General features: G+C 42.7%; 3 protein-coding genes across 3 annotated transcripts in view; 2 read left to right on the top strand and 1 right to left on the bottom strand.

Annotated features, from left to right (window-relative positions):
• shroom4 (shroom family member 4) overlaps nt 1-11,081 on the bottom strand; it is a 38,245-nt gene extending 27,164 nt beyond the window's left edge. The window contains exon 1 of the mRNA XM_030780395.1: nt 10,959-11,081. Coding sequence (XP_030636255.1) covers nt 10,959-11,081 — 123 coding nt within the window. The remainder of the gene's footprint in view (nt 1-10,958) is intronic.
• A 1,560-nt stretch (nt 11,082-12,641) lies between these two features.
• Nucleotides 12,642-14,226, top strand: bmp15 (bone morphogenetic protein 15). Its single transcript, XM_030780742.1, has 2 exons — nt 12,642-12,993; nt 13,379-14,226. Exons 1-2 carry the CDS (start codon nt 12,642-12,644, stop codon nt 14,224-14,226), a joined length of 1,200 nt encoding a protein of 399 aa, XP_030636602.1.
• A 4,794-nt stretch (nt 14,227-19,020) lies between these two features.
• On the top strand, nt 19,021-20,866 carry leap2 (liver-expressed antimicrobial peptide 2). The gene is made up of 3 exons (XM_030780839.1): nt 19,021-19,300; nt 19,926-20,095; nt 20,341-20,866. Exons 1-3 carry the CDS (start codon nt 19,232-19,234, stop codon nt 20,378-20,380), a joined length of 279 nt encoding a protein of 92 aa, XP_030636699.1. The 5' UTR covers nt 19,021-19,231; the 3' UTR covers nt 20,381-20,866.
• The last annotated feature ends 5,734 nt before the right edge of the window (nt 20,867-26,600 follow it).

Below are 26,600 nucleotides of genomic sequence, written 5' to 3'. Positions count from 1 at the left end.
GATTCGAGCTACGCGCTCTCCCCGAGGGATAACGTGCAAGCTTTGCTAAAGCTACACTGCGGAAATTCCGACTCTTATTGAATAATTATAATAAGTTTATGAATCAAAGTTCTGAGCGATAATGGCGGCATTTTACTTAGTTTATGAATAAGCATTGGAGGAGAGCATTCATGGGAAAAGTGTTGTGTGTTGAGATTTTTATCCGCAAAAGGAAAAAGTTATTTTAAATGACACTAATCTGTGAACGCGGGCCGTAGATAAACTTACTTAAAACCGCCATGTCAAACATGTTTCCAAAGAATTACAATATAAGCTCTGACAGCCTTTTTTTTTTTTAGAGCAGTAACTCAAGTTAATTTTTTTTCCCCCCGAACGTCTGCGCCAAGTATCGCCCGAAAGATTTAAAAAAAAAAAAAAAAAAGAAAAAAAAAAGGTACTTTAAAACAAAATGTCTTTTTTATCAACGTCTGTAATGATTTCCCTGGGACGAAAATCACTAACTGAAGCAGAGGAGCCAAAGGCATGCAGCCCAGAAAGAGAGAGTGTGTGTCTCAAAGGCGTTGATGTACTTGTGCTTGTGTGTGTGTGTGTGTGTGTGTGTGTGTGTGTGTGTGTGTGTGTGCGCGTGTGCATGTGTGTGTGCGCATGCGTGTGCGTGTGTGTATGTGTGTGTGTTTTTTTCCAAGGGCATGACAGACAGTGATTCACACGTCCAACATCTGTTGAGCCACCATTAAACAGCATGTTCTCTGTGAGCAGGAACTCATGTCACTCTTCCTCTCTCTGTCTCTCTCTCCCTCTCTCTCGCTCTCTCTCTCCCTCTCTCTCTCCCTCTCTCTCTCTCTCTCTCCCTCTCTCACTTTCTCTCCCTCTCTCACTCTCTCTCTCTCTCTCTCTCTCTCTCTCTCTCTCTACCTGCTAATGCCAAGACTGTATAACTTTGCCAGACACCGGGTCCTTCTTTCTTTCTTTCTTTCTTTTTTTTTTTTGCTTAAATTGAAGCCCTTCACTGTCAAGAGGCTAATTGAAAACAATTAAGAAGGGTTTGGGTCCCTGTGGACAGAATAACTTTTCGATGCGCTGGAAGAAGATGCAGCCATGGAAAATGAGCTGGGGAGCGGAGAGGGGGGGGGGGGAGGGGGGGAAGGAAAATAACCAAAACAAAACAAAACAAAACAGAACCAAAAAAAAAAAAAAAATTGGAAAGCATGTCAGATGAAGACATCCTGGGAAGGTTTGAGTAGTCTGGGGAACGCGAGGCTGATATTCCCATTTGCCACGGTTACCGCATTCCTGAAAGGAAAAAAAAAAAAAAAAACCCCAAAAAACGGCACGGACGCCGTGGCAACCCAAGACAACGCCTGGAAATTTCAAGTCACACCTTCGCGTGGGAATGTGTCTCCTTTTTAAAAAACAAACAAAAAAAAAAGGTTGAAAGTTAAAATGAATGGTTAAAAATGAATAAGGGGTGGACAGAGGAGAGAGAATGGTGCTAATTACAGCTTTCATCTCAAAAGAAAAACTTAAATTACTGCAGTCGAATGATAGACTAAAATAAATTATACATAACTGTCCACCCAGGTATGTCAGCACGTCCACCCAAACATCTGAACAAACTTATACATTGTGCAGTCAACTCTGTTTACTGATAGAGGGGGGTTTTTTGTACTGTATTTTTTTGTGTATTTGAATGCGGTGGCTTATTGTGGCTATTACTGAAACATAAGAACCTTTTGGGCTAATTCAGAATATGCCTGGAATTAATTATATTTTTCCCCTCTCTGAGTGTAATTCAATAACAGATCCCAATCGGTGTGTGTTGGACGGCAATTTGTTTCCCAGCATTCATTTACATATTCAATGTGAAAATGAACACCAAATGGTAAAGTCCACTGGGGACTGCCTGTTAGGAGATTTAAGAACATCCTGAATGTTAAATCCTCAAAAAGAAAAAACACACACACACACACACACACTGAACCCCCGAGCCATGCTTTCACTCCAACAACAATCAAAAGCAGAGTCAGCAGGTCACCACGGAAACCCCCCACTACGCTCCCAATCCGGTCTCTTGAAGTAGACGAGGCCTCACAGCTGCAACCAAACTCCACAGAACATTCCCGATTTCCGACAGAATTCGGTGCGCTCCCGTACGGTTTAGGACGGACCCGCCGAGTTCCTGACAACTTTTCTTTTAACATCAACACTCTGACTCACCACAAGTTGAATCCCGAACTAGAGCAGGACGGTTAGTTGCATGTAAGATTCTACTGCTTGGCTGATTTGGGGTGACTGGTTAAAACGTTTAAACCGTCTCCGCCTGGAATACTCATGTATTTGGATCAGTACAAATGGGGATTTACACTAAACACTGAATAAGATTTCATCTGGTCCGTTTCTATTTTTTTAAAGCTTGTTTGGTGATCAATGAACAATGAAAAGTTCCAGATATCCAGAGCCAGCCCTGCCGGTCCCTGCGGCCCACAAAACAGAGGCCGGGGGTGGGGGGTGACAGGCTTAAACCCTGGGAGGGGAGTCCTAAGTGGACCCCCCTGCTCTGGAGCACTGCCATTGTCTACTGTTTGACAAGGACTTCAGCTGCTGCCAAACACAATCCGGCAGAGGTGACTGACATCTGTATTCACCCCCAGTGTTTCCCCCCCCGTTTCCCCCCTTTATCTGAGTCCCTTAACCCTCCTCCACCTCTTCCCTGACCAACCCCCCCCCCCCAAAGAAAAAGAAGTTTAACTCCCTCTCTTTCACACACCCACGCACACAAACATCTTTTATCAGTGGATAAGAAATGAGCAGCGGTACGGCAAATCAGAAATAATAACGATAAAAAAACCCAAAAAAAACCCTCCCACAGCAAGACCAAAGCGCCTATCGTTACGTTTCGTGTTTTTTTTTTTATATCTCAGGCCACTGGTGCGGACTGGAGGGCACTCGTCCTTGAACGGCCTCGGTCAGCCAATCAGGGAAGAGCTTGAAGCACGGCAGGGCAGCCCTGGGCCCGGGCAGAAAGGACTGTTTGATTCGTCCGGTGCGGAGTCTTCGGTCTGGAGCCGGAGATGAAGTTGGAGCATACAGACACCCTCAATCTATTCAGAGTCAATGTGAGAGTATGAACGAGGGAACGCTTACTGGCTTCTGTGAGGAGGGAAGGAGAGGCGAGAAAGGAGGCTGTAAAGGGAGGTAGCGGAAGAGAGGTAACAAGAGAGGCAGAGGTGGTGAGAAAGAGAGAGAGAGAGAGAGAGAGAGAGCAAAAGACACACACGCACACACACGCACACACACGCACACACACGCACACAAAAGCTGTATTGAGGGCGAGGGGCTGGGAAAACGGGAGTGAGTTACCTCAGTGGGCCCTGCTGTCTGCTGTTCCTGACTGAGTCTTAAGTTCCATTGTATTAAACAGTGAAAAAGGTGCAGAGACCCAGTGCCACAGATCTGCACCGAGGCTAAGCTAACTCACAGACACTTCTACTACTGAACACACAGGCACTTCTACTACTGAGCACACAGACATTTCTACTGCTGAACACACAGACACTTCTACTACTGAACACACAGACACTTCTACTACTGACCTACATATGCTGAGGAAAAGCTTAAAGGAGTACACACACACACACACACACACACGCACACAGAAAAAAATGAAAAAAAAAACCCATATGGTTACAAAGACGAGGAAGAAAAACCATACACAGACACGGTTCGACGTATATAAATGGAAACAATAAAATGTAAGTGTGTGAGAAAAGAAGAAAAAGACAGTAGACATCTGTGAATACATTCCTACATTCTCTTTCTCACTCTCTCACACACACACACACACACTCTTAAACAGTGCATGTTTTGTTTTAACGGGAGAGACTCAGCGCGGAAGGAATGCTTCTCGGCGGAGAAAAGTGTTTTCACATTCCTCATTTTGTTTGCCTCTTACAGTTTCAACCGACAAATGCTGTTTGCACAGACCTCCCCTCGTCTCTCACACACACACACACACACACACACACACACACACACACACACGCACACACACGCGGAGAGAGAGCCGGTAAGCTAGCTCAATCCATGACAGAAACTGCAGCCTTACCAAAACATTTACCAGACTACAGTCACAGCCAAACGCGTCAGTCAGAAAACACCCGCAGAGGGCAATTCTTCGACTACAGTTACAAGTCCGTCCTTCTCACACAACAACGCTGTCAAGAGTATGGGCTTCAACGCAAATTGGTCTCATGAAAACAATTTTGACTGAAAAAAATGGACTTAAATTACAGCCGGCGGCAACGTGAAACTGAGAAACCATCTCATGAAAAACACTTTGCTAATTACACTTCACGCCATTCACACTTCAAACCGCAGTGAGATTCAAAACACTTTTCACATTAAAAACCAGAGTCGAATCTGCATTTCAGAAGGCGGCACAAACCGAAACGCTTCGCCGCGGAGTAACTCAATCTCGCCGGCATTATAGGCCTAATCAGTTATCGTTCTTTCTACGCCACAACTCTTTGTGTTGACAAAGATATTCTCATATCGCGCCACGATCAATCATTTCTCAGACGTGCAAAGAAACCACCTCCACCCTTTGAAGTGGCTACAGAATCAAGGAGCCGCCTCCCTCCACCCATGGCCGACGTACAGCAATGGACCTTTGAAGTTCCTTCCGGGGGGGGGGGGTGGGGATCCCCCCCCGAAGGAACTTATCTTGTCTCTGCTTTATCAAGGATAAATCAGCTGTGAAATTAAGGCGTATTAAACCGCTTCCTGTTTTCGCTTGTCGCGGGAGACGACCAATTTAGTCGTCGTGGCCGTTCCGCCAACGTTGACAAACTTTGAAAGAAAACGCGATTCATAATCCAAACAGAAAAAAGCGTATCAAAAAAAAAAAAAAAAGCGATAAAAAAACAAACAAACAAAACAAAACAAAAAAAAAAAAACCGCACGACCTGCCCTTTCTAATCTTAACATTAAACGATTGCGCCTTTCACGACAAATAGTGAGGGCTAGACCAGGTCCTGTTTCCTCTTCTGACAATGTCCCTGGAGCCCTGAGTCAGAAGGTTAGTGACCCCTTTGGGCCAAAGTGAACTCAGATTGATCCATCACTGTCATAATAAAGAAAACGAAGAGGAGAGGACGGCGAGGTTGGGGGTTCGTATGATGACTCAATGCAGGACTTGTCGTGTTACCGGCGTTTCCCGCGGTAAATGAATGAGGCTTTTGGTGTGTCATTTCAACTCGTGATGTGTGTAAAATGACCTTGTTCCCCTCGAGCCCCCCACCCAACCAACCCCCCCCCCCCCAAACCCCTCCTCCTCTGCCACAACACCTCCCCCCCCCAGACCTCTCTCCACTCCCTTTGAGATAAGAGGGCTCTTTTTGGTGTGGGTTCGACGGTTTGACGGGGCCCACAGTGCTATGAAAGCTGGAGCTGATGTGTCTGTGGTCGACTGTTTTTGATGTGGGAAAACTTCAGAGAGAGAGAGAGAGATTCACGGCAGAGTGAACGAGCGACTTCTAGAAACACAGTGTTGAAGAGACCATCAATCTGTTTCTGTTAAATGAATTCCACCAGAGAGAGAGAGAGAGAGAAAGAGAGAGAGAGAGATTTTAAGCAGCTGGTCTGAACTAATAACAAAATTTAACCTCAGGAAAGCAAGTCTAAGAGGAAACATTATCAGTTGTAAAGAGCAATCTTCTATATAAACACAATCATTACTGACAAAGTTCAGCCAGTCATCACTCTAGGCCAGTGATTTACCTTAATAACCTGCCTCTGGTGTTACCTCATCAGTTTAACTGTTTTTCTCTCTTACGGTTCTCTGACTGAGATACTCTTAAGGAATGAGCGTACACACACACACACACACACACATTAACCAGACCCCTTACTCTCTGTTCAGTCATTAGCAGTTTGTTACACCACAGAGACCTCACATGTCTAGAGGCAGAATGAGAGAGCGGTAACCGAATGTATGTGACTCTGTGTGTGTGTGTTTGCGTGTATATGTGTGTGTCTAGCTGTAAAACTCCCCAGTATCTCACACTCCATCACAACCCCTCCACCCCAGGCAAAAGTCACAGGAGCCAAGCTCACATTCCATCAGATATCAGCACCCCCCCCCTCCCTCATCCACACCCACACCCAAACCCACCCACCCAACCACCCCCCCCCCCCAATACAACTTCATAATGAGCACCAAATCATCTCAGACTTCATTGCATACAAACCATCTGACCTCACAGACACCATAAAATCCAATTAAACCAATGATCCAATAAAAGAAAAAAACCCAAACGTTTACAACAATCAGAAAAGCATTACCTCTTCAGACAGACAAATTCCTCGCAACAGCCCCTAAACAGTCTGAATTTCAGCTCTGGAAAAATCTCGCCACTCGCGAAGGTGTTTAGTTAATGAATGACAGAAAAGAGGAAGCAGAGGCAGCGCTTACTGAGAGACCGACAGAGAAAATAACAGAGTTTAACTGGAATAAGACGGCGATCCTCAGCGGTCCTACGCCGTCGCGACGGAAACGCAAGCGATCATAAAATAAAGCTTCGATTCTGCATTTTCATCTCGGGGAAAACTATAAACAAAAAAATTTTTAAAAAAAAAGAAGAAGAAAAAAAGAAAAGGAAAAGAAAAAAAAAGCCTCTTTTTCAGTCGAAAACTATGGCGCCTGCTTAGACGTTTCCACCAACCAATTAGAAGCGGGAGGAAAAGTATGACTAGAGTGTCCTGTGGTCAACATAAACTTCACGAAATGAGACAGGCAAGGGAACAGAAGATATTTCCATACTAAGAATTAGAGAGAGAGAGAGAAAGAAAAGAAAAAATGAGGGAGAGAGAGAGAGAGAGAGAGAGAAAGAGAGAGAGAGAGTGACAGAATGAGAGAGAAAGGCAGTCATGACTAACAAAACAGTCAAAATAAAGGAACAAAAAGACCTTTTCAGACTTAAGTCGTTTGCTTCCCTCTAAGTCACACACAATCAATGTCATACTCCAGGAAAAGCCCTTGTAGATTTCCCCTGTAGTCTATCTTACCGAACACAGTCAGATAAATTCTCTTGGTAAACAAACAGACTTAAATGGAAAAAAAAAACAAACACCCAAAACAGATTTTGAAAAAAAAAAAAAAAAGGTTTTATACGTGACATTGGAGTTAATCTGAGCTCTGAGACTTAATAAACCTGGTCCATGATTAGGATGCGGTCCTTCAGGCCTCACAACACGATACATTAGGTTTTTATGGCAGGCACCATTACTTAAACTAACGTTCCATCTGACTGAATTTGACTTCCAGTTCACACGGTGCTTTTCCAAACCCATCGGCGGCTGGCACGAAGCAGTTCTGCTCCTCTGAGCACCGTCGTCATCGTTGTTTTGTTATTGTTTGGTCTCCTGTTGTCACTGGCTTGGATTTTAATTGGAGTTTGAAGTCGGACAGCAACTGGAATCACACTGGACCTGGGCCCTTAAGCCCCAGGCCATTTAAACCGTGTTGTTTTAGGTGAAGGGCCTCACAAGCCCCCTGAAGGACACTGAAATACATTGCCCTCCACCCTCCTACCCCACCCCTGGTCCAGAGATGGGAGATAGGGATGGAGGGGCTGAGGAACATTCCAGAAACCAACGGGCTCCACTATGGGCTGTGGTTTGCCTCCAGATCAGATGGAAGCTGTATGGGAGAAGATGGTTAAGATTGGCTGAACACAGTAGCCCTAGGCTGACAGAGGCTACAATCACTATCGTACCCCACTCTTAACAACGTTTCCATGGATATTCACTTCTCCGAAGGGTCCAGAAGCACGATGCTATTTCAATTCTGACTTGGCCGAAAGTAAAAAAAGAAAAAAAAAACAATGCAACTGTGGGACAAAAATCATATCATTCATTTTATTTATTTGTGTTTGTCAGATCCCTTGAAAACAAAACATGCATGTGTTTGTCATCTCTTCGTGCACACACCCACATACGAGACTAGAGACCAAGAAGGAGCGTAAGGGCTCTCTCGGTCCGACCAACCATGTGTTTCGGGTTAACCGGTTAACAAGTCCGGGCGGGGGGAGACCCCGAGGTTATCAGATTGGCTGCAACCCAACCAGCAAAATAGCGGGTTAAAGTTGAGTGAGAATTAACCAGCGTGCTATAGGCCTACGTTCACTCCTCTAGCCCCACCCCACCCCCCCTCACTCCACGATGATGTGCAAGGGAACTTTCTAGGGTTCCCCAATTTAAATCCATTCAGGTTTCTCATCTGAATATACCAAATGACTAATGTACCACAAAACAACGAGAGCAACTTAAGGGAGAACAAATTCTGCGTATGATGTTCCAAAAAAAAAGAGAAAAGTCCACAAAACTGTAGCCATCACAAACACTGAAACTGAATCACATAAGGTAAGAGAGAGAGAAAAGGAGAGAGAAAGACAGAGAGAGAGAGAGAGAGAGAGGGAGAGGGAGAGGGGGTGAGAGAAAGAGAGAGAGAGAGACAGACAGAGACAGAGAGATGGAAAGAGGAGTGCTTGTCGGACAGAGACAGATCTTGAACAAGCACATTAATAAACACCAAATCAAACAGACTATTTCTCTCTCTTATGCCCAATTCTGATCACCCCCCACCCCATTACACCCTATCCCTCTGCCGTCCAACGGGCTCAGGGAGGGGGTTAGTCTGGGAACGTGATCTCTGGCAGTCAGGTCCCCCCAAAAAACATCCTCATACAAAAAATAAATAAATAAATAAAACAACACTTTGGTGGAGCTGAGTAGAAGGAAAACAAGAGGAGGCCAAATACCATCACGCCCCCCCCTCTCCCCTTCAATCCACTGGTCTCTTTCAACCCCCTCCTCTGTTCCTCAGAACCCACACACACACACACACACACACACACACACACACACACACAAATTTAGCATGGGTGGAGGCTGAACAGTGTGTTCAATTATCAACATGTTTCAGCACCAACAGTGTGACTGCTCACGCCTGCTCTCCTCAGAGGTGTTGGGTTAAAGCTCTGAATGGCCATTGATGTACTCAGTTATTTGAACCCAAAGGTTGAAGGGTAAGAGCATAAAACCTCCAATCAGTGCAATGGAAACTTCAACCCAACAGGGACCTACTTACCGAGTCCATTAAAGGTGCACATTTTTGGCACAGATTCAGCATAAACATTAGATGCAATGTAGTTTGCCTCAACAAGAAGAGAAAAAAGGGGTTAAAATTAACACACACACACACACACCCACATAAAGTTTCTCCTGAGGGTGAAAACCAATCTATCAATTTATGGTAAAGTAACTTGTTTTTTCTTTTTAAACTAGGCTACTCTTTTTTTTTTTTTATCTCTGACAAGAGTTTGTTTCTGAACAAGAGCTATATGCTCTCTAGAGTTCTTCTTCCTCTGACTCTAATGTTATGGTCCCACACTGCCAGCTAAAGCTGACAGAGGGGAACGTAATTCACTAAAATAGCCAGGAGATGAAAGAAACATGATATCAGCTCACAGATCAGAAGTCTAACAGTGTTCATTCACATATATACACACATACACGCACACACACACAAAGCCATCCAGTGAGTCCTGTGAGAGAAAACGGATTTGTGACTCCTTTGCCACTGTGGAAGGTGCTCAAGAACTGCGAGAGGGGGGAAAAGAAAAAAATCTTTGTTTTGCCTTCAACTCCTTCTTCCTGTTATTTCAGAAATGAAACACTTATATCGTTACACTACTGCCTAATAAACGTCTACAAACGTCGTCCTTCCAGCTCCTTGGATTTTTTGGGTGCTCCTCTGTTTCACTGCATGAAGCTATTGTTTAGTTAAGTTTAATCAGAACTGTCAGCATCTGTCAGAAGGTAGTTTGGATCTTATTTTAAAAAGAGAAACAGACTCTCCCAGTGTCTGGCGTTCAATGACTTAAAATGTCAACAGAACGGGCCGTCAGACATTAAGGAACACGACTTAGTTTAAACAGTTGGTGCCCATCATATCACCCAATATCAGCACGAGAGGAGCCAAAGCGGAAAAACGGAGCCATCCCATATGTCAAACGTGCCTTGAAAGCTCAAACACCTCGCAGCCTTCAATTGAGGTTAGAAAAAAAAAAGTAAAACTGAACCCATAAACATGTTAGAAATAACTAACCGCTCTTTGGGGTTAAGAGCTTTTATGCACCACTCATTACAGATCAACGCTACGCCATCTAGTAAGCCTGACAATTCATCCGATTAAAATCAGATATCAAATATTAATCTGTTAATGGGAAACGTGCTGAAAGAACTGTCACTAATCCGCGGTGTGTTTATAATTCATAATCCTTAACAGTATGTGGTTTTCCACAGGTCCGCTCATTATCGTTGGTGATTAAGCAGTCAGAGAGCAAATGACATCTGACATTTCCGTTTGGCTGGTCTGGAAAGTTGCCCCGCAATTTAAAAATATGTTGAAAACATACTCACTGTAGAATAGTTAATTGTCAGCAGTTTCTGGATAATTGCAGTTAGACTTTGGGGGAGAAAAAAAACCATGAGAAAACCCTTAGCAATGAATCGTGAAAGGCAACTGTTCCTGAGAAGTTTGCGAAGTTAAGCAATGAGGGAGAAACTGTCCACGAGGTGGAAAGAAAATTCCATCCGTGTTCTGAGTGGGAATGCAAAACACGAGAAAAGCTCCGAAAATAGGTTATCATATCCCTCCTACACGGCCTCCGAATCTACCCACAAGACTTCAAATTGCAAAATTTTAGTTAAGTGATTCGACAGGTCAGCGCAACCACTTCCACTAGATATACCGTTACTTTTCAACCAAATACGCATATTCTGCTTCCATTGTCTGTTCGCTGGTCACCCTACAACCAAACTTTGAAAGAGAATAATACAACATACACCAAAAAAAAGCACACGAAATTAAAAAATCTTTCGCTTCACTGACTTACTTTTGTTATTATTAGCGGCTCGCCGTGCTCAAGACCCCCTTTCAGTGTGAATCCCCAAGGAGCGCCTCCGTGGAGCTGAACCTGGATGTGGTTAAACGACACTAGCTGTTCCACTGTCTCCATTCTATGTTCCGAGATGTTTTCCCACTCTCGTGCCGTCTCACTTCAGTCGCTGGACCTTGGAATCCCGATTCTCCATCACCAAGATCCCCCAGCAACAACCGGACAGCCACGGCGGAATAGGAGGAGTGGTTGGTCAACATTCTCTAACTTCGGCAGAGGAAGTGCCTCAGGCTGGAAAAGTATTTTGAGTGACAAGGAGAACTGCCGGTTAGGGCAGAGTTTCACTGTTATTGACCAATCGGGTATGACCAAGGGGAGGGAGCTTCTGAAGTATTGACCGTTGCCTGGACCTCTGTCCAAGCGGCAACTTAAATGTTCACTATAGCCTATCATCTAACAAGGTATAAATCGAAGGACCTCTGCTTGAACGAAAAAACTTTTCAAAGCGGCGTTAAACCCCTCAGTTCACCTAAATTTGCATTTTCCATTGATTGTGTGTGTGTGTGTGTTTTTCTTCAGTGTACACCAATAATTATCAGCATAACTGTTAAATTCACTGTGGAATGTGTGTTTTTTTAGTGAAGTGTTTCGATTGGGTGTAATTCCGTTGAGTTTGGTCTAGAGAAATTTAGAGTTTTATGGCCTTTGCTCTTATTCATTCCCGTAATGTACAGATTAAATATAGTCAGGGTGTAATTTTTGACTCCGTGCAGGCTACTACAGATATTCATACCACAATGAAGTGATTTCATTAAATTGTGCTCTCACACAGAAGAACAGTCTTTACATGGGCGCCAAACTTGTTTTGGGTATTTCATAGTTTGGCAGTGTGTGCCTTATTCGTGCCTACCAGGAAAAATTTACTTTGAAGACTCAGTTCATTTCACATTCCTATTTCTTACGTCCTATGCAATATAAATAATATCTGTTGGACGTTCACACACGCGCACTCAACAGTAAGGATTGAAGAGCGAGATAGGGTGGGGTCTGGTTGTAATTCGCTCTAACTGTAATTCCACAATTCAGCGAGTCGCCTGACTGCACTTAAAGATTGGTTTTACAGTTTACAGTTTAAAAAGAGGGCTTTTCTTTCTCCAACGGTGACACCATCGTGGGAACTGGTACATTAGAGTCAACTTTGGCACTGCAAAAATGGAACAAAAGTTGGCCCTAAATTATTTAAATTTTCCGGTGCGGTTTAGAGTGGGCCTAAAACTGCATTTTGAACCCCATAAGACCTTAACATGCTTTGTGCAACTGTTGCTCTTTTATTTATTTATTTAAATATTATATGGGGTTTTTTTGTAATAATATATTTTAATAAGGAGTATGTTTTATTACTGAAGTTAGTGGTTAAATGTGCATGGCATATAGGATGAAGTCCCAAAGTGTTTGAAGTGTCTTTAGACGACGTATCAAATGCCACACCCACAATTGGTAGCCAACAATGGTAAGTAATCCGGACGATATTCACGTGAGAGAGATTAATTGCAGTCATGGTAGAGTATGGTTGTATGTGGTACGCGGCGTCGTCAGGTGAGCTTGGCATATAGCAGTCCCTCTGATTTTCCGGACGATGGTAGCCTTCCTGGTTGCACTCATTCGCGCCAGGAGTTGAACATGCAGGCTACCTCCGGTCACAAGTTTGTCAGACTTTGTATTCTTGCCTATTTCTTTTTGTTGCTTCGTACGTATACGCGCGTGGCAGGAAGAATGGCAATCACATCGCCTCACCCTGGTATCTTTGCACTAGAACAAACTCGTCGAAATCGCCCCACAAAACCAAAGAATCCTTACCATAAAAATCTTGCGGAAAGACAAACGAGAGACCAGAATTTGCAGTTCATGTTAAATTTGTACAGAAAAGCGGCGGATTCTCAGGGAAGGCCTAGAGAGCACAAGTTTTTTGGGTCCAACACCGTCAGATTGCTGAGAGCATTCAGCACACGGAGGGATTTTCTCTCTCCCAGAGGTGAGTTCTGATTGTACCTAATTCATCCGAACAATAAATGGAAAAACTGCGCATACTATATTGATTTGTTGATTATGCACTGCTGTGCTCTGCAGAATGCACCCCAAGTCTTACATATAAGTACAAAATGTAGTTAGGCAACAGCCTGAGTTGTGTGCAGAACTAATTCACACTTGCAGTGTATTTCACAATTCTATATGATAAACATTTTGAGTCACACAGGTTTTAGATGTAAACAATATATTGCTAAATGGCTCTGTACATGAAAGAAAATCAATTCACGTGGTTATTGTTTGAATAAAGAAAGCACAGATAATGGGATATTATATTTTCATGCTACTCTGTTTTGCTCTCTCTGCTCTGCATTGAACATTCATCTGACCAGATCTACAGTACATTTACAGAATGGAGTATGAACTTGAAAATCTCCCTTTGGACAAACTGGTGAGGGCATCGTTTGTCCATTTGAGATCACACAGGGCACATCCTCTGCCCGTTGTCTGTGAGGCTAGGATCTCCTCTTCTAATCAAACTGGACACATAGGGTACCCATTATCAGACAGAGTTATTTTGGACCCTGAAAGCCATTGGACTGAATCAGACATCACGCCTCACCTGTCCCAATGGAAGGGCGGCCGCTTGTCTCTCACAGCCCAGTACAAGTGCATTGGGTCTGGCTGGGTCAGGTTAACGAGCGGGCATAGAACAAGAGCAAAGCGTCACCTCAGGCCCCCTGCGCTGCTTCTGTTCCTGGAGGAGGAAGAGGAGGGGGAGGGACATCCGATGAAATGGACGGGGGGCTCGCAGAACGCGGAGGCCCCCCAGCGGCCCCGCAGCCGAAGCCGGCGGTCCAAAGAGACGGGCAGCATCGTTTCGGACATCCCCAACTACAAACGCGGCAAGAACGGCGTGGTCAAGAACCAGTGTAAGCTGCACTCCTATCGCGTGGCCTTCTCAGATTTGGGCTGGGACCACTGGATTATCGCCCCGCACAAGTACAACCCCCGTTACTGCATGGGCGACTGCCCTCGCCTCCTCCACTACGGCCTCAACTCGCCCAACCACGCCATTGTGCAGACCTTCATCAACGAGCTGGGCGTCGCCGACATTCCCCTCCCCTCCTGCGTGCCTCACAAATACAAGCCAATCAGCGTCCTGATGATGGAGAAGAACGGGAACATCGTCTACAAAGAGTACGAGGATATGATCGCAGAGTCCTGCACCTGCCGATGACTGCTGTTCCTGTTTGAGAGTGCCACCAGCAAAGAGGGAAATCGCATGCATATATATTGCATCCCTCAACCCATATGCTCTCAAACAAGACTTTTGGCTGTAGGTGGGAGATTGCTTATTCCCACTTCTTCTTGTTTCTCTTAACAGCAGTTTGCAGGTGACTGTGTGACCGGTGGAGGGGGTGGAAGGTAACATCATCCGAAATATATGCCGCTTTATAGTTATGATTTTGATTTTTTTTTTTTTCGAATTTGTGGGGTTCTTTTGCCTTTTCTTTTTTATTTCAAGTCATGCCAGTGTTTCAAATGTGAACTGAGCCAAAAGCACTCAGGCATGTCATATATATGTTCGTTTATATATACGTGTGTGTGTGTGTGTGTGTGTGCGCGTGTGCGTGTGCGCGTTTGTTGGTTGTAAATATGCAGAGAAAAGGCTTGAGTAAAATGTTGTGTGTATGTTGCTCTGCATCTTTAGTGGTGGCACTGTTTTGAAACCCTTCACTGATGGCCTTATCCTCCAAAAAAAACAGAAAAAAAAATATTTTTTAAAAAAAAAACGTGAAAAGGACTTTTTTTTTTTTTTTGGTCTCTTTGTAAATTAAGCCATAAGTTTTGGGCTTGTAGGACTTTGCTGAATTACTGCTGTTCTTGCCACCACCCCCCCCCCCCCCCCCCCCAAAAGAAGCCACAAATTTTGTACATTTTTCTGGTCAAAGGAAGTGGCCTCCAAAAGCAAGCAGAGAGAGAGAGAGAGAGAGAGAGAGAGAGAGAGAGTGAATGAGAGAGAGAGACAGAGAGTGAGCGTGAATGAGGCAGAAAATGAAGGCTAAAAAACCAGTAGAGAGTAGCTGTGTGTTCTCGGCGCTGCCTCATTGGGTAAAAAGGGAGATATGCAATTTGTCCATTGAAGGGAGATGTCCTTTGATGTTTATCTTATCTAAAGAAATGAAGAGGTTAGTCTTGCACTTAGAAATGTATGTTTTATTACAATTATGAGTGAATAATGAAATAAAATGCATATTTTGTAAAACGTGTTTTCTGTGTGTGTGTGTCAGCAGTTTACTTATTAGTTATTCATGTTTTTCTTTTTTTAATACCTCGCTCGCTCTGCTGAAAGGAATTGAAAACATATCATCTAGACAGCAGATGGCGCTCTTATTCCACAGTGGGTTATTAACCTGACTAAAATTGTGGTATTTTCCTGAGCAGAAATGCTTCTTTCCAGGTGTGACATGGAAAGAATTCCATTTACGTGCTTGCCCTCGTTACCCCCCCCAAAAAAAGAAGAGAGTAGATGTTCAAGGTATAAGCTGTTTGAAAATGTTTGAAATATACATAACATTAACTTTTAGGTTTAATTTTTTTAAGACCATGTACAGGAATGATAACATTACTGTAACTTTGTGTTCACATTCATACACGCTTCGGTGTAGCTTACCGTACTCTACCTTAATAAGTCTGGCAACTGGCCCTGAGACTCGAGCATCCTTGACCCCACAGCTGTTTCCAAATTTATTGCCCCCTAGTGGCCACAGTAGAGAACACCAGGACAGCTCGTGATCACATGAAGCATGGGCAAATTTTATTTTCTCCGTGTCTCTTGTTTACAAGTGGACATGGGCACAATCACAGGGGTATAATGAAGCAAGATTTCTTAGAACTTTTCTAACGCCATTAAAGTCTGGGACTGTCCAACAGGAATATTTCGAAATCTGAGATTATGGCTAGTACATTTTCCCTTATTTAAGTTTGCCCAGTTAACTGAAAAACATTGCTTTGTGGGAATGTTTCCAGGTGTCGGAGGAATGCGAAATACGGCAAAGGCGCTGAGGCATTTTTAATGATGTGTCAGAGTTAAGTGGGAAATACTTCCAATTCAGTACAATAGAATCTGGATAGTATCCAGTTAAACGGACCTGCACAAAGACGTGCAGCCTTCCACTCCACGTGTTTTATCTCTCCTGTTTACTTTAAAGCCCCACACACTTTCAGTCACGGCTGTATCTGTCTTGCTTTAGCTTTGTCCAGGCCTCCAGAAAAAAAAAAACGCTTCTGTTAAACTCCTACTGGGCACGCCAGTGTGAATGTGTGCTGCTTTTACACTTGTGCTGCTTCTCAAGTGTTGCTGACAGCATGACTGTAGATTAACTGGATTTTGATTCTCTGAGTATGTGTGTGTTTTCCCCATCACTAAACGCGTACATACTCTGACCTCATTGGTGTGACTCCTGGTCGACGCGAACGAGGGTTTATACGGTTCGTTTCTGGAGCGCATTCTGGAATAGAAGGGAACATCAGGGAAATTATTATCAATGCAGCGTTCTCCTTGTCACAGGAATTGGTACAATGAGTAAGAACTGTGACTTTTGCAATCTGGACATGACGTGCCCGAAGGAAAGCTGCGGCGGCGTAACAATTTATTATTTCATATTGCTGTATACAGTTCAAACGTCTATTTTTTGCTGAATCTGTGGAAAAATACTGGGGTAGGATCCAAAACAGATCCCTTATATAACAGCGGTTTGACCTATTACAGTGTCATATTTTACGTGCTTCGCTAAACTGGAAGCCTCTCATCAGTAAATGGTACTGGTTAAACTGGGGCAGACTTACTTACATCGATGCTTGCTGAAACGCTCTTTAAGCGGGCTATAGTCGCAAACTCTAAAATCAGCCAAAACTATGTGTCCCATTTATTAACGCATTTTCTCTGAAAAGGTCTCGCACCGCTTTGTAAAGCGGGAGATTAATAAGGTAGTTCTCCATCTTCATAAACTCTCATTGTCCTCCTCCTCCTACACCTACTCCTGCTCCCAGCACGTATAACTTCAGTTGGGAGGAGAGGAATTAGCCCTTTCTCCCTCTTGGCAATCAGCCCGTGTTCTAGTTCTGAATAGGGACAAGGTACTCTGTCTGCAATCTGCCAAACACCTGCCAAGACTTACATACGTGCTGGACGTTGCCAGGAAAGGTCGTCCACGGCCCGATAAAACACGGAGACCTTGATGAATCTTTGCTCTGTGTATCTGAGGCTGTTGAAATGTCTGACAGGGTTAGAGAAGGTGAGATTTATTCTCTCCCGAGGGGAAAATGTGAGACTAAACTTGTTTTTGATTCTTGGACGACGTTTGTCAGACCTCACGTACAAATGACGATGTTAATTCTGAGTTCTTGTTTACTATTACGGTTCCTGTTGTATGTCGACAATGAGCTGAAATTAATCTAATCACATCTGTATAATGTTTTTTTTTTCTTTCTGTAGCCAGTGATGTTTTACAACAGACCAGAAGGTCAGAGTACAGTTGTCACACATGCCAGACAGAAATCATGTTTTGCAGTATTAGGCATATACTGACTTAGTACTGAGAATGTTCTTTGGAGTTCTAGGGAATTCATCTCTGAGAAGCAAGTCACACAGACTAACTATACATTTGGATAGAGGCGTTCCCTTTTGTGGACGAACCGTGTATCACAGGTTCCCTACCCTGCTCAGGCGACCTAAATGATGAAATAGTTTAAAGTCAGTTATTTGCATTTGTTTTCATCATCCGATACTGAAATCTCTGCTCTTCCAGCCTTCCACGCTCCTCGTAACCCATGGGCTGAACTTAAATCGAGATGACACGATGCCTTTAGGGACAAGTATCTGTTGTCTTTCATTTAATAGTCATATCTGACCACAAAAGGGAGAAAATGAGTATGTCTTAAATAGAGTTCTCTGTTTTTGGAGGCCAGATCACACTTTTGGAATAAGGGTCTGCAGACATACACCCCCTCCTTTTTTTTTGTTGTTGTTTGCCAACGCATTGATTGCTGCTCAGAATTTAGTCACATATCTCAATTTACCATGTGACCTGGGTGTAAGCTTGTTTAGCATATTAACTACATTTTGTGTAGTGCAAACATACTGTCTTTCTTAATGTCTGCATGACCCTGAACTGTAAATCACAGTGATGGTTGCACAACTTTGATGGGACTAGCCTTGAGCTGCTGCTTCTTCTTCTTCTCTTTTTTTTTTTTTTTTTTAAAAAAAAGGCTGAACAGATGGCAAACTGTTCAAAACCAGACAGCAATCTTTTATTCAAAAGAGAAAAAAAAATGGAATTCAAAGTATGGAACATTGCATACAGAAAACATTGTGAGTCATTTGGGACCTTTGTCACTTTTGGGATTGATGTCAAATCTCCCCCCCCCACCCCCCCGCCCCCCCCCACCTGCTGCTCATAATTCTGCCAAGGCCATGGGACTGTTTAGTGACTCATAACCTGCTTAGTCAGCACTTATGACTTATGTCTTTTTACAGGAACCCCCTCGGTCATCATTTCTCCAGCCCTTCACCTGCAATTAACAACAAACTAACAACTAACCACTTAAGCCAGAATGCTTTTAGTATTTCAAGTTCCCTCTCAAATTCTGAAGTAACAAGCAGAAGGCAATGATGAAGCGTTTATTAAATAATATGTACAAGCACACTGTCATGCCATATATATGTGTGTGTGTGAAGGGGGGGGGGGGGGTGGCGGCATTAAAAAATGGAATTCAGAGTATGGGACATTGCATCCCGAAAACATTATTCATTTTTCCTGCCAGGAAAAAGTCAGAACATACTTTATTTCTCATATCTCTTCTTTCCACTCATTCTATCTCGTGCTTTATCTCCTCAACCCCCCCCCCCCCCCCCCCCCCCCCCCCCCGTGCACACTCATCAGTGGGGTCTCAGCACCGCTTATTCAAGTTGCAGATATTAAGCAAACACGTGACGTCACAGCAAAGGCACAAAAAGGCTGGAGCGAAGGGAGAGAGAGAAAAAGAGAAAGTGGGAAAGAGGTGAAGGAAAAGAAACAGATGGACAGCGTGTCTCCGAGGTGCCGATTGGAGTGTATATAAGAGAGGAGATAAGGGAGCCACAGCCCCAGTTGCCAGGGTTCATCGTCTTTTCCGCGCACACGCACACACTCGGCGTTTTGGAGAATCTCGGTTGACACACTCGGTTCCACACAGTGACCATGCAGGGGCTCCCGCGTTACCGATCACTCATTGCATGCTGTCTGTTCATGGGGCTGCTCATCCAACAGGTAATAAAAAAAAAAAAAAAAGAAATGAAATGGAACAGTTTCTTTTCTTCTTATTTTGTTGTTCTTTTTTTCCCCTTTTTTTTCTCTTTGATTCTCACATCTCCTTTGCTCCTCTGATTTTTTTCATTTTTTTTTTCATCTCTTAATGCATTTCTTTAAAAATTACCCCCCCCCCCCAAAATGATACTGTAAAAGTGATTGGTTTTGCATTCTAATTCTTTTCTGCACTTTTGCCTTCTGCTTTTTAGGAAACTGATGTCCATGATTATTTGTAATTGTGGTGACACTTTGTTTAATAGTTTTTGTTTAACACAATACGTTTATTTTCTGCTTAAATCATTTGAAACGGTAAACTGAAGTAAAAAAAAAAAATCTAAATGATGTAAGTGTATGTCAACACTGGTTTTCATTTTTCACATGACCTAGTTATGTCATTGGTAATCACAATCACAATCACGCAGATAAGAAGCATATTGCATATTGCTAATAGCAAACGTATCCATTCACATTTCGAGACACTTCAGTGACACAGGGACTGCTCCTTTATTTTCCAACACTGTGACAGTGAACAAAGTTCAGTAAATGCCTGTGTGTATGTGTGTGTGTGTGTGTGTGTGTGTTTCAGATGGCTTCCAGTCCAGTGTCACAGCTGGGTGGCCCTTCAGACGCTGAGCGCGGCGTTCAGAGCTCTCCGAAGCGTGTGGCGCGCATGACTCCGCTGTGGAGGATTATGGGTACCAAACCCTTCGGTGCTTTCTGTCAGAACAACTATGAGTGCTCGACAGGAACGTGCAGGTACTGCCACAAGTTTAATGGACTTTTGATTTTGTTTTGTTTTAAATGACATGTTTGTCCAAATTGCCTGAAGTGGTGGTCACGGTGTCGTGTGTAACATATTTGAGATAAAGCCCTCAGGTGAAATGCAACACAACATGAAAACATATTACTGTTCATGATGATTTAACTGTCAGTGTCAAAAGTTCAATGTCATTATTTGTAATCTTTTTCTTTTCTTTTTTTTTATCTTTTGTGTTCTCCAGGAAAGGCCATTGCTCCTTTAGTCAACCCATTAAATCCTAAAAAGAGGATTTCATCCTGTCCTGTCAAAGGGTCAGAGAAATTCATCCTCCAGCAAAACCACTTTGCTATCTATTTGCACATGAAGAAGACACCATCCACATAGAAAATGGATGAGAAGGGCTTGACTTGATTCAATGGTTAGGGGGAGACCTGACATGCAGAATGTTCTAGCGTTAGAGATGCAGATAAGGAGGCACTTTGTTCATGTTTTTTGGAAGAGTAAAAAGAAAGTGATATGAAATGTATCAATGTTCAGAAAGTTTTATGAACTTTAATGCAATATTTTTTTTTCAGGGAATAGTTAACCATTGTAATCCAGCATGTCAAGTTTTTTTTTTTTTAAATTCTGATAGTGCACCTCTTTTTATCTCCACGGACTTTATAACCACATAGACCTCACAATTCCTTGTCACACCTTCACGTACAGTCAATATCTCCTTTATATCAGACAGAGATTTCAGAGGGTGCTTTGGGTTAACGGTAGGGGACGGGGGGGGGACGGGGGGGGGGGGGGGGGGGGGGGGGCTAAAAGTTCATTTGAATCAGAACATGCCCTCTTAGGGTGCATAAATGCAATGTTTGCATGTTGGATTGGAAGCAAACTGTTAGTATGTTCTGTGCAGAGCCTAAGTACAACCCGAGTGTCATTGAACTACAGGTGTACTTGGAGAAAGAGAGAGCACAGGGGTCCAAAGAACGACTCTATTGATTGGAAAAAAGCTATTAACCAGTTAGACATACCCGCTTGCAACCAGCAGGTTTTGTTTTGTTTTTTTTTGTTTTTGTTTGTTGTTTTTTTTTCCTTTTCCTTTCTTTTTTATACTAAGTCTTGGTCTTTACTATTTATATATCATTACATACTCTTTTGATGTCATATCTTCTAAATTATCCAAAGAATTTTCAAATATCTGCAAGTGTACTGGATAGCTTATTTATTTATGTTCATCTATGCCTTTGTTGTGTAAATTAATCTCTCAGCCATTTTTGCCACACTAACTTAGTTTAAAGACTTAGTCAGCTTGGTTTGAATATGAAATACATCATTTGGTTTAGATTTAAATATGCCACTGTGTCTAAAGTAGAGTCAAAAAATTTAACATTTGGGGTTTTTATGTTTGTTTTTAATAGTGTTTCCAGTAAAGCTAAACCTATTTTTGTCATAATGTTTGCAATGTCTTTGTATAAGAATGTACTGTAATCCGTCTCTGTCTTTGTGAAATGTCTCCTGGATTTATGTTGCATGAAAGTCAATAAAAAGCACTTTTAAGGAACGTAACACACGCGTGACTTTTTCGGACTTCCCAAAACTGACTCACTCAAATGTATAGAAGAAACTATATGATGACCCAACAAAATAACTCACCACGAGAAAGGCCGATTTAAAATATTTTGTTCTAGTCACCGGAGTCGTTGCAATAACGCAGAGAAGTTGCTCAACGACAATGAAAAATCATCCCCACAAAACGTCTCGCCGCTCCTAACCTCTTAACAATTTAACGGCGTCGTTCGCGGTGCTGGCCCAGATAGCGCTCTTCGCAGATGGACATGATTACACGCGTTTCTGTAAAAGCATCGCGTGGACTGTCGCCAAAGGCTCGTGGGAATGCTGAGACGTAGACCTTAGGGAGTGAAACTTTTCATAGCAGTTTGGATGGGGGGTGGGGGTGGGGGTGGGGGGGCTCTTCATAGGAGTTTGAAATAAACTGGCAGATCCGCTTTAACCAGAAGGTCAGCCAAGCATGTGCACTGCAACATGTCCTGACACAACAATAAACAATGTTTATAAAAAAAAAAGCCTTTTTGAGATTTAGGGATGTTTTCTCTGTGACTGTTTCTCTCATACTTGCTGTATTTACGATATTCCCTCTCTCTCTCTCTCTCTCTCTCTCTCTCTCTCTCTCTCTCACTCTCTCTCTCTCTCACTCACTCACTCACTCACTCACTCACTCTCTCTCTCTCTCTCTCTCTCTTTCTCTCTCTCTCTCTGAGCTTTTTCTGTTTCTGTAGATGCAACTCCTAGGGTCTAAATTATGAAACAGGATTTCTATATTACCTGGACGCCTTTTTTCTCCCCTAAAAATCAAGACAATCCAGTGGAAATTATCCGAACTCTTTTTATGCTGGACCATCCTCATGTCTGATTGTATGCTGTCCAGCTGGGAGATGCAGGTTTTTTTTTTTGTAGTTTAATTCCTTGTTCTTGTCAATGAATGCCAAGATTAGACATTAACAAAACTAACATTAGGACGATTTGGGGGTCGGTGGCAAAGTTCCCAAAAGAGCATCAAGAAATCTGTCTTGTTTTTTTTTTTTGTTTTTTTGCTGTGAGATAAACAATTTCGACTCGCCAGGCTTTCCTATAATAACCTATAATAAGAAGACACAAGCGTGTGCAAGAGAACAGCTGTGAAAATTCATTTATCACTACAGTCTAAATCTCACATGAACAAGCCCTCTGTGACTGGTCTATTGTGTGGGATGCTCTTTGCCTCCAATAAAGTAAAAAAAAAAAAAAAAAAAAAAAAAAAATTCCTCATGTGTGAATTCTACAGGATGGTTGAGACACTCCCATGAGGATGTTGGTCCGTACTGACGCGATGGCCGCAGCAGGCTGAACAATGCTTACGTTCACACTGTAAAAAGACTCGTTCCCTCTCATTGCAAACATGCTCCACTGGGTTGAGGCCTATCGGCAATGCAGGTCGTTCCGATGCAATGAATTCGCCACCGTGTTCCTGAGCCTATCCGAAGCCTACGCACGCTTTGTGACGTGGCCTGCTGAAAATGTCTACTGGACGAAGGCTACAATGCCGCCGTCTGACCTGACCAGAACTGTGTTGTACTGGACCAGGTGATGGTGTTCTACTCCTCAGTCCAGTGCTAGGGATTTTTAACTCACAGTCGTGGAACTGGGTGTGGTTATCTGCAGCTACAGCCCATGCGTGAGAATGACCGGTGAGTTCTGTGATGCCTGTCCACTGCTGTGATGCCTGTCTGATGACCGGCACAATTTTTGTTGTCATTTCCTTCAACCTCTCTATTCAACAAGTAGTTTTCAACCCAAGGGTTACCACTGACTACCATATCTATCTATCTATCTATCTATCTATCTATCTATCTATCTATCTATCTATCTGTCTGTCTGTCTGTCTATACTTTTCTCTGCACCATCCTTGCCCAACCCTAGCCATTCTAGTGTATGAAAATACCAGAAGGGCAGCTCTTTCTGGGATGCTGACATCTTAGATCTCCCATCGAGCCCATTATAACATTCGATCGAACGGTAACTGGATCCCTTGATACGCTTATGAATGTTTTATGAGGCAAACCGAGGCCATGTGATTCAGTAAACCGTGCTTGTGAGCAGGGTGGTATGTCTAATAAACTGGCCTCTGAGTGTATTTTAAGAGACCCTGTAGTTCCATTACCATTAACCTCCAGACATTCACCCATATGCGATGAATAAAACTGTGTTTCTCAACTAGGACAGTACAGACACAGTTTTGTGGAATTTAATCCAGATGAGAGAAAAGGAAAAAAAAATGCAAATCTCTCCACCACATCACAGCGATTGCGCAACACTTTCATCCACATTTCTATCTCTGATTTATCACACCATCCGCGTGGCTGCATCCCTATTGCTTTGATTAAATGTGATGTACAATTGGGAACGGTTAGGTTTACATTCATTCTGATTATGTGCACATGTATGCGCATCCTGGTGTGTTTTTCAGAGACTGGTCGTACATGCAGAGTTAGAGTTTATAATGGTGAATCCATGAGAGAACGCGCATACTTGTCACTCACTGTTGGTCCAACTATCATTCATTACAGATGTTCTCCCGAAAGAAAAGCATTTATTTACCACCACAGAGAGTTCAGAAAGGCAATAAAGTCAGAAATGGATGAGAGAGGAGAGAGGATGTTTGCCATCATCTCCTTTTCACATAAGGTTCATGCAAAGTACATATGTGCCATGAAGCATTAAGGTACAACACATTTTCCACTATGGAAGAACAATTCTCAAACTGACTGTCAAGCTAAAGAGATTTAAAGAACAGATCCGCCATTTGTTCAGCTGCTGACACGGTATTTCAAACTGACATTAACAACACATTCCATTCCACATTATTTTGTCTTACTAAACAGATCAGACAATCAGAGGTCAGGTAATCCTCTCGTGTATTTAATATACTACCACTTGTGTTTCCTAAAACGAATTTGTTGTTTCCCTTGGGGAAACGATAAGGTTGCTCCTTGGGCATTCAGTAGTTTAATTCCTGTTTGCTTCTCTTTAACCTTCAGTGTGCTGAAGTTCACAAGCCATTTTATCTTTTGTTTTGTGATCAGCCTTATGAACAGCAATATTTAGGCCTCTTTGAAGGATGAGCAATACAGGAATGCTGAAACAACAGATTGTGTTTCAGCATACCTCTGGAATTTTTGTTTATACTGCCCTCTTGTGGACAAAGGGGGGAACATACAGGCAAGAGTTTAAGTTAAGTTAAGTTTCTGTGATCACACACACTATGAACAATGAGCAGTGAATTTGTCCTCTGCATTTAACCCATCCAATGCACCAGTAGTGAACACACACCAGATGCAGGAGCAGTGCTCCTTGGGGAGTGCCCGGGGGCATTGGGGCTAAGCGCCTTGCTCAAGGGCACACAGCCATGGATGGTGGGCCTGGGAATTGAACTGGCAACCCTCCAGTCACAAGCCCGGTTCTCTAACCTTTAGACCACGGCTGTAACAAAATTAATTAATTGTGAACTGAAAAATAACGATAAATTGTCAACTGATTTGATAAACTTGACTGACATTTTAGTTTAGTTTGTGACATGCCTGGTAGTGCGATGTATATGAGGGGTTGAAGTAACAAAAATTAATTGATAACAACTGAGGGGATGGAAATGCATGTGAATTGAAAAATAGAGTGGTAAAATGGATATGAACTGTAAAAATACAGCAATAAATTATCAAGTGATTTGATTAATTGAAAGCCGATTTGATTAAAACAGTCGTGATATGATGAAAACAGAGCCATGTTTCATCATTTTCATTTATCACTCACAACACAAAATTGCCGTTTATCATTTAAGGAAAGTAGCCTCAAGGGTGGAAGTAACAAAAATAAAGTGATAAAAATGGGGGTAACGAAAATGTATGTGAACTGAAAAATAACGATAAATTGTCAGCTGATTCGATAAACTTGACTGACATTTTATTTGAAACAGTGTTGTTCTGATAATCAGCTCGACTGACATTTGTCGTTTACAGCAAGCGTTTACAGCATTTTTAGTTACTTCCGCCCAAAATGTCAATCGAAAACCACGCCCGCTGTCGAACTGATAGGTCATGGCCGTGGTGCCTGTTTGAGCCCACGAGAAGGCGCGGATATGTGGCAGTGGGGGTGAGATCTGTAAGGAGGGAAGAACTTGCTCAGCAGAGACACAACGTCCTCAGCTCCTTGCAATTTCAGAGCCAAAAACCCGATCAGTTCGTCAGTGGGCGTGGTTATCGATTGACGTTTTGGGCGGAAGTAACTAAAAATCGCTTGCTGTAAACGATAAATGTCAGTCGAGTTGATTATCAGAGCAACACTGTCTCAGATAAAATGTCAATCAAGTTTATCAAATCAACTGACATTTTATAACTCTATTTTTCAGTTCACATCCATTTTTACCCCTCCATTTTCATCAGTTAATTTTGTTACTTCCACCCTTGAGGCCACTTTCCTGAAATGATAAACGGCAATTTTGAGTTGTGCGTGAACATGATGAAACATGGTTCTGTTTTCATCATATCATGACTGTTTTAATCAAATCAGCTTTCAATTAATCAAATTACTTAATAATTTATTGCTGTATTTTTACAGTTCACATCCATTTTACCACCCTATTTTACAATTCACATGCATTTTCATCACCTCAGTTGTTATCAGTTCATTTTTGTTACTTCAACCCCTCATAGTGCAAGGTACAAATTTACCTGCATATATGCAACTCAGTAGAGGATCACCTTAATGCCAGAAAAATATACTTTAACTGATATGCAAACCATTTTAAAGACAGACTGCACTTACTCAACCGTGTAATGTATGAAATTTTACATCATATGCTCTGTAAGATCAGAATGTATAGACATACATATGGATCAGGTTGACCGCAATAGTCACGTTTGCTTTGCCTTTTCGAATGATGTAAGAGTCAACAGACTT

This window comes from Chanos chanos, chromosome 7 (genome assembly GCF_902362185.1).
Source record: "Chanos chanos chromosome 7, fChaCha1.1, whole genome shotgun sequence".
NCBI lineage: Eukaryota > Metazoa > Chordata > Actinopteri > Gonorynchiformes > Chanidae > Chanos > Chanos chanos.
The sequence above is the reverse complement of the archived record's forward strand: the minus strand, read 5'-3'. Positions and strand labels throughout refer to the sequence as shown.

What these genes read in the sequence shown, in the direction of transcription:
- bmp15 (XM_030780742.1), top strand. Translation starts at nt 12,642, where the DNA reads ATGCAGGCTACCTCCGGTCACAAGTTTGTCAGACTTTGTATTCTTGCC. An exon ending in GGATTTTCTCTCTCCCAGAG is followed by an intron (nt 12,994 to 13,378) that starts GTGAGTTCTGAT and finishes TCATCTGACCAG; the next exon opens with ATCTACAGTACATTTACAGA.
- leap2 (XM_030780839.1), top strand. Translation starts at nt 19,232, where the DNA reads ATGCAGGGGCTCCCGCGTTACCGATCACTCATTGCATGCTGTCTGTTC. An exon ending in TGGGGCTGCTCATCCAACAG is followed by an intron (nt 19,301 to 19,925) that starts GTAATAAAAAAA and finishes TGTGTGTTTCAG; the next exon opens with ATGGCTTCCAGTCCAGTGTC. An exon ending in TGCTCGACAGGAACGTGCAG is followed by an intron (nt 20,096 to 20,340) that starts GTACTGCCACAA and finishes TGTGTTCTCCAG; the next exon opens with GAAAGGCCATTGCTCCTTTA.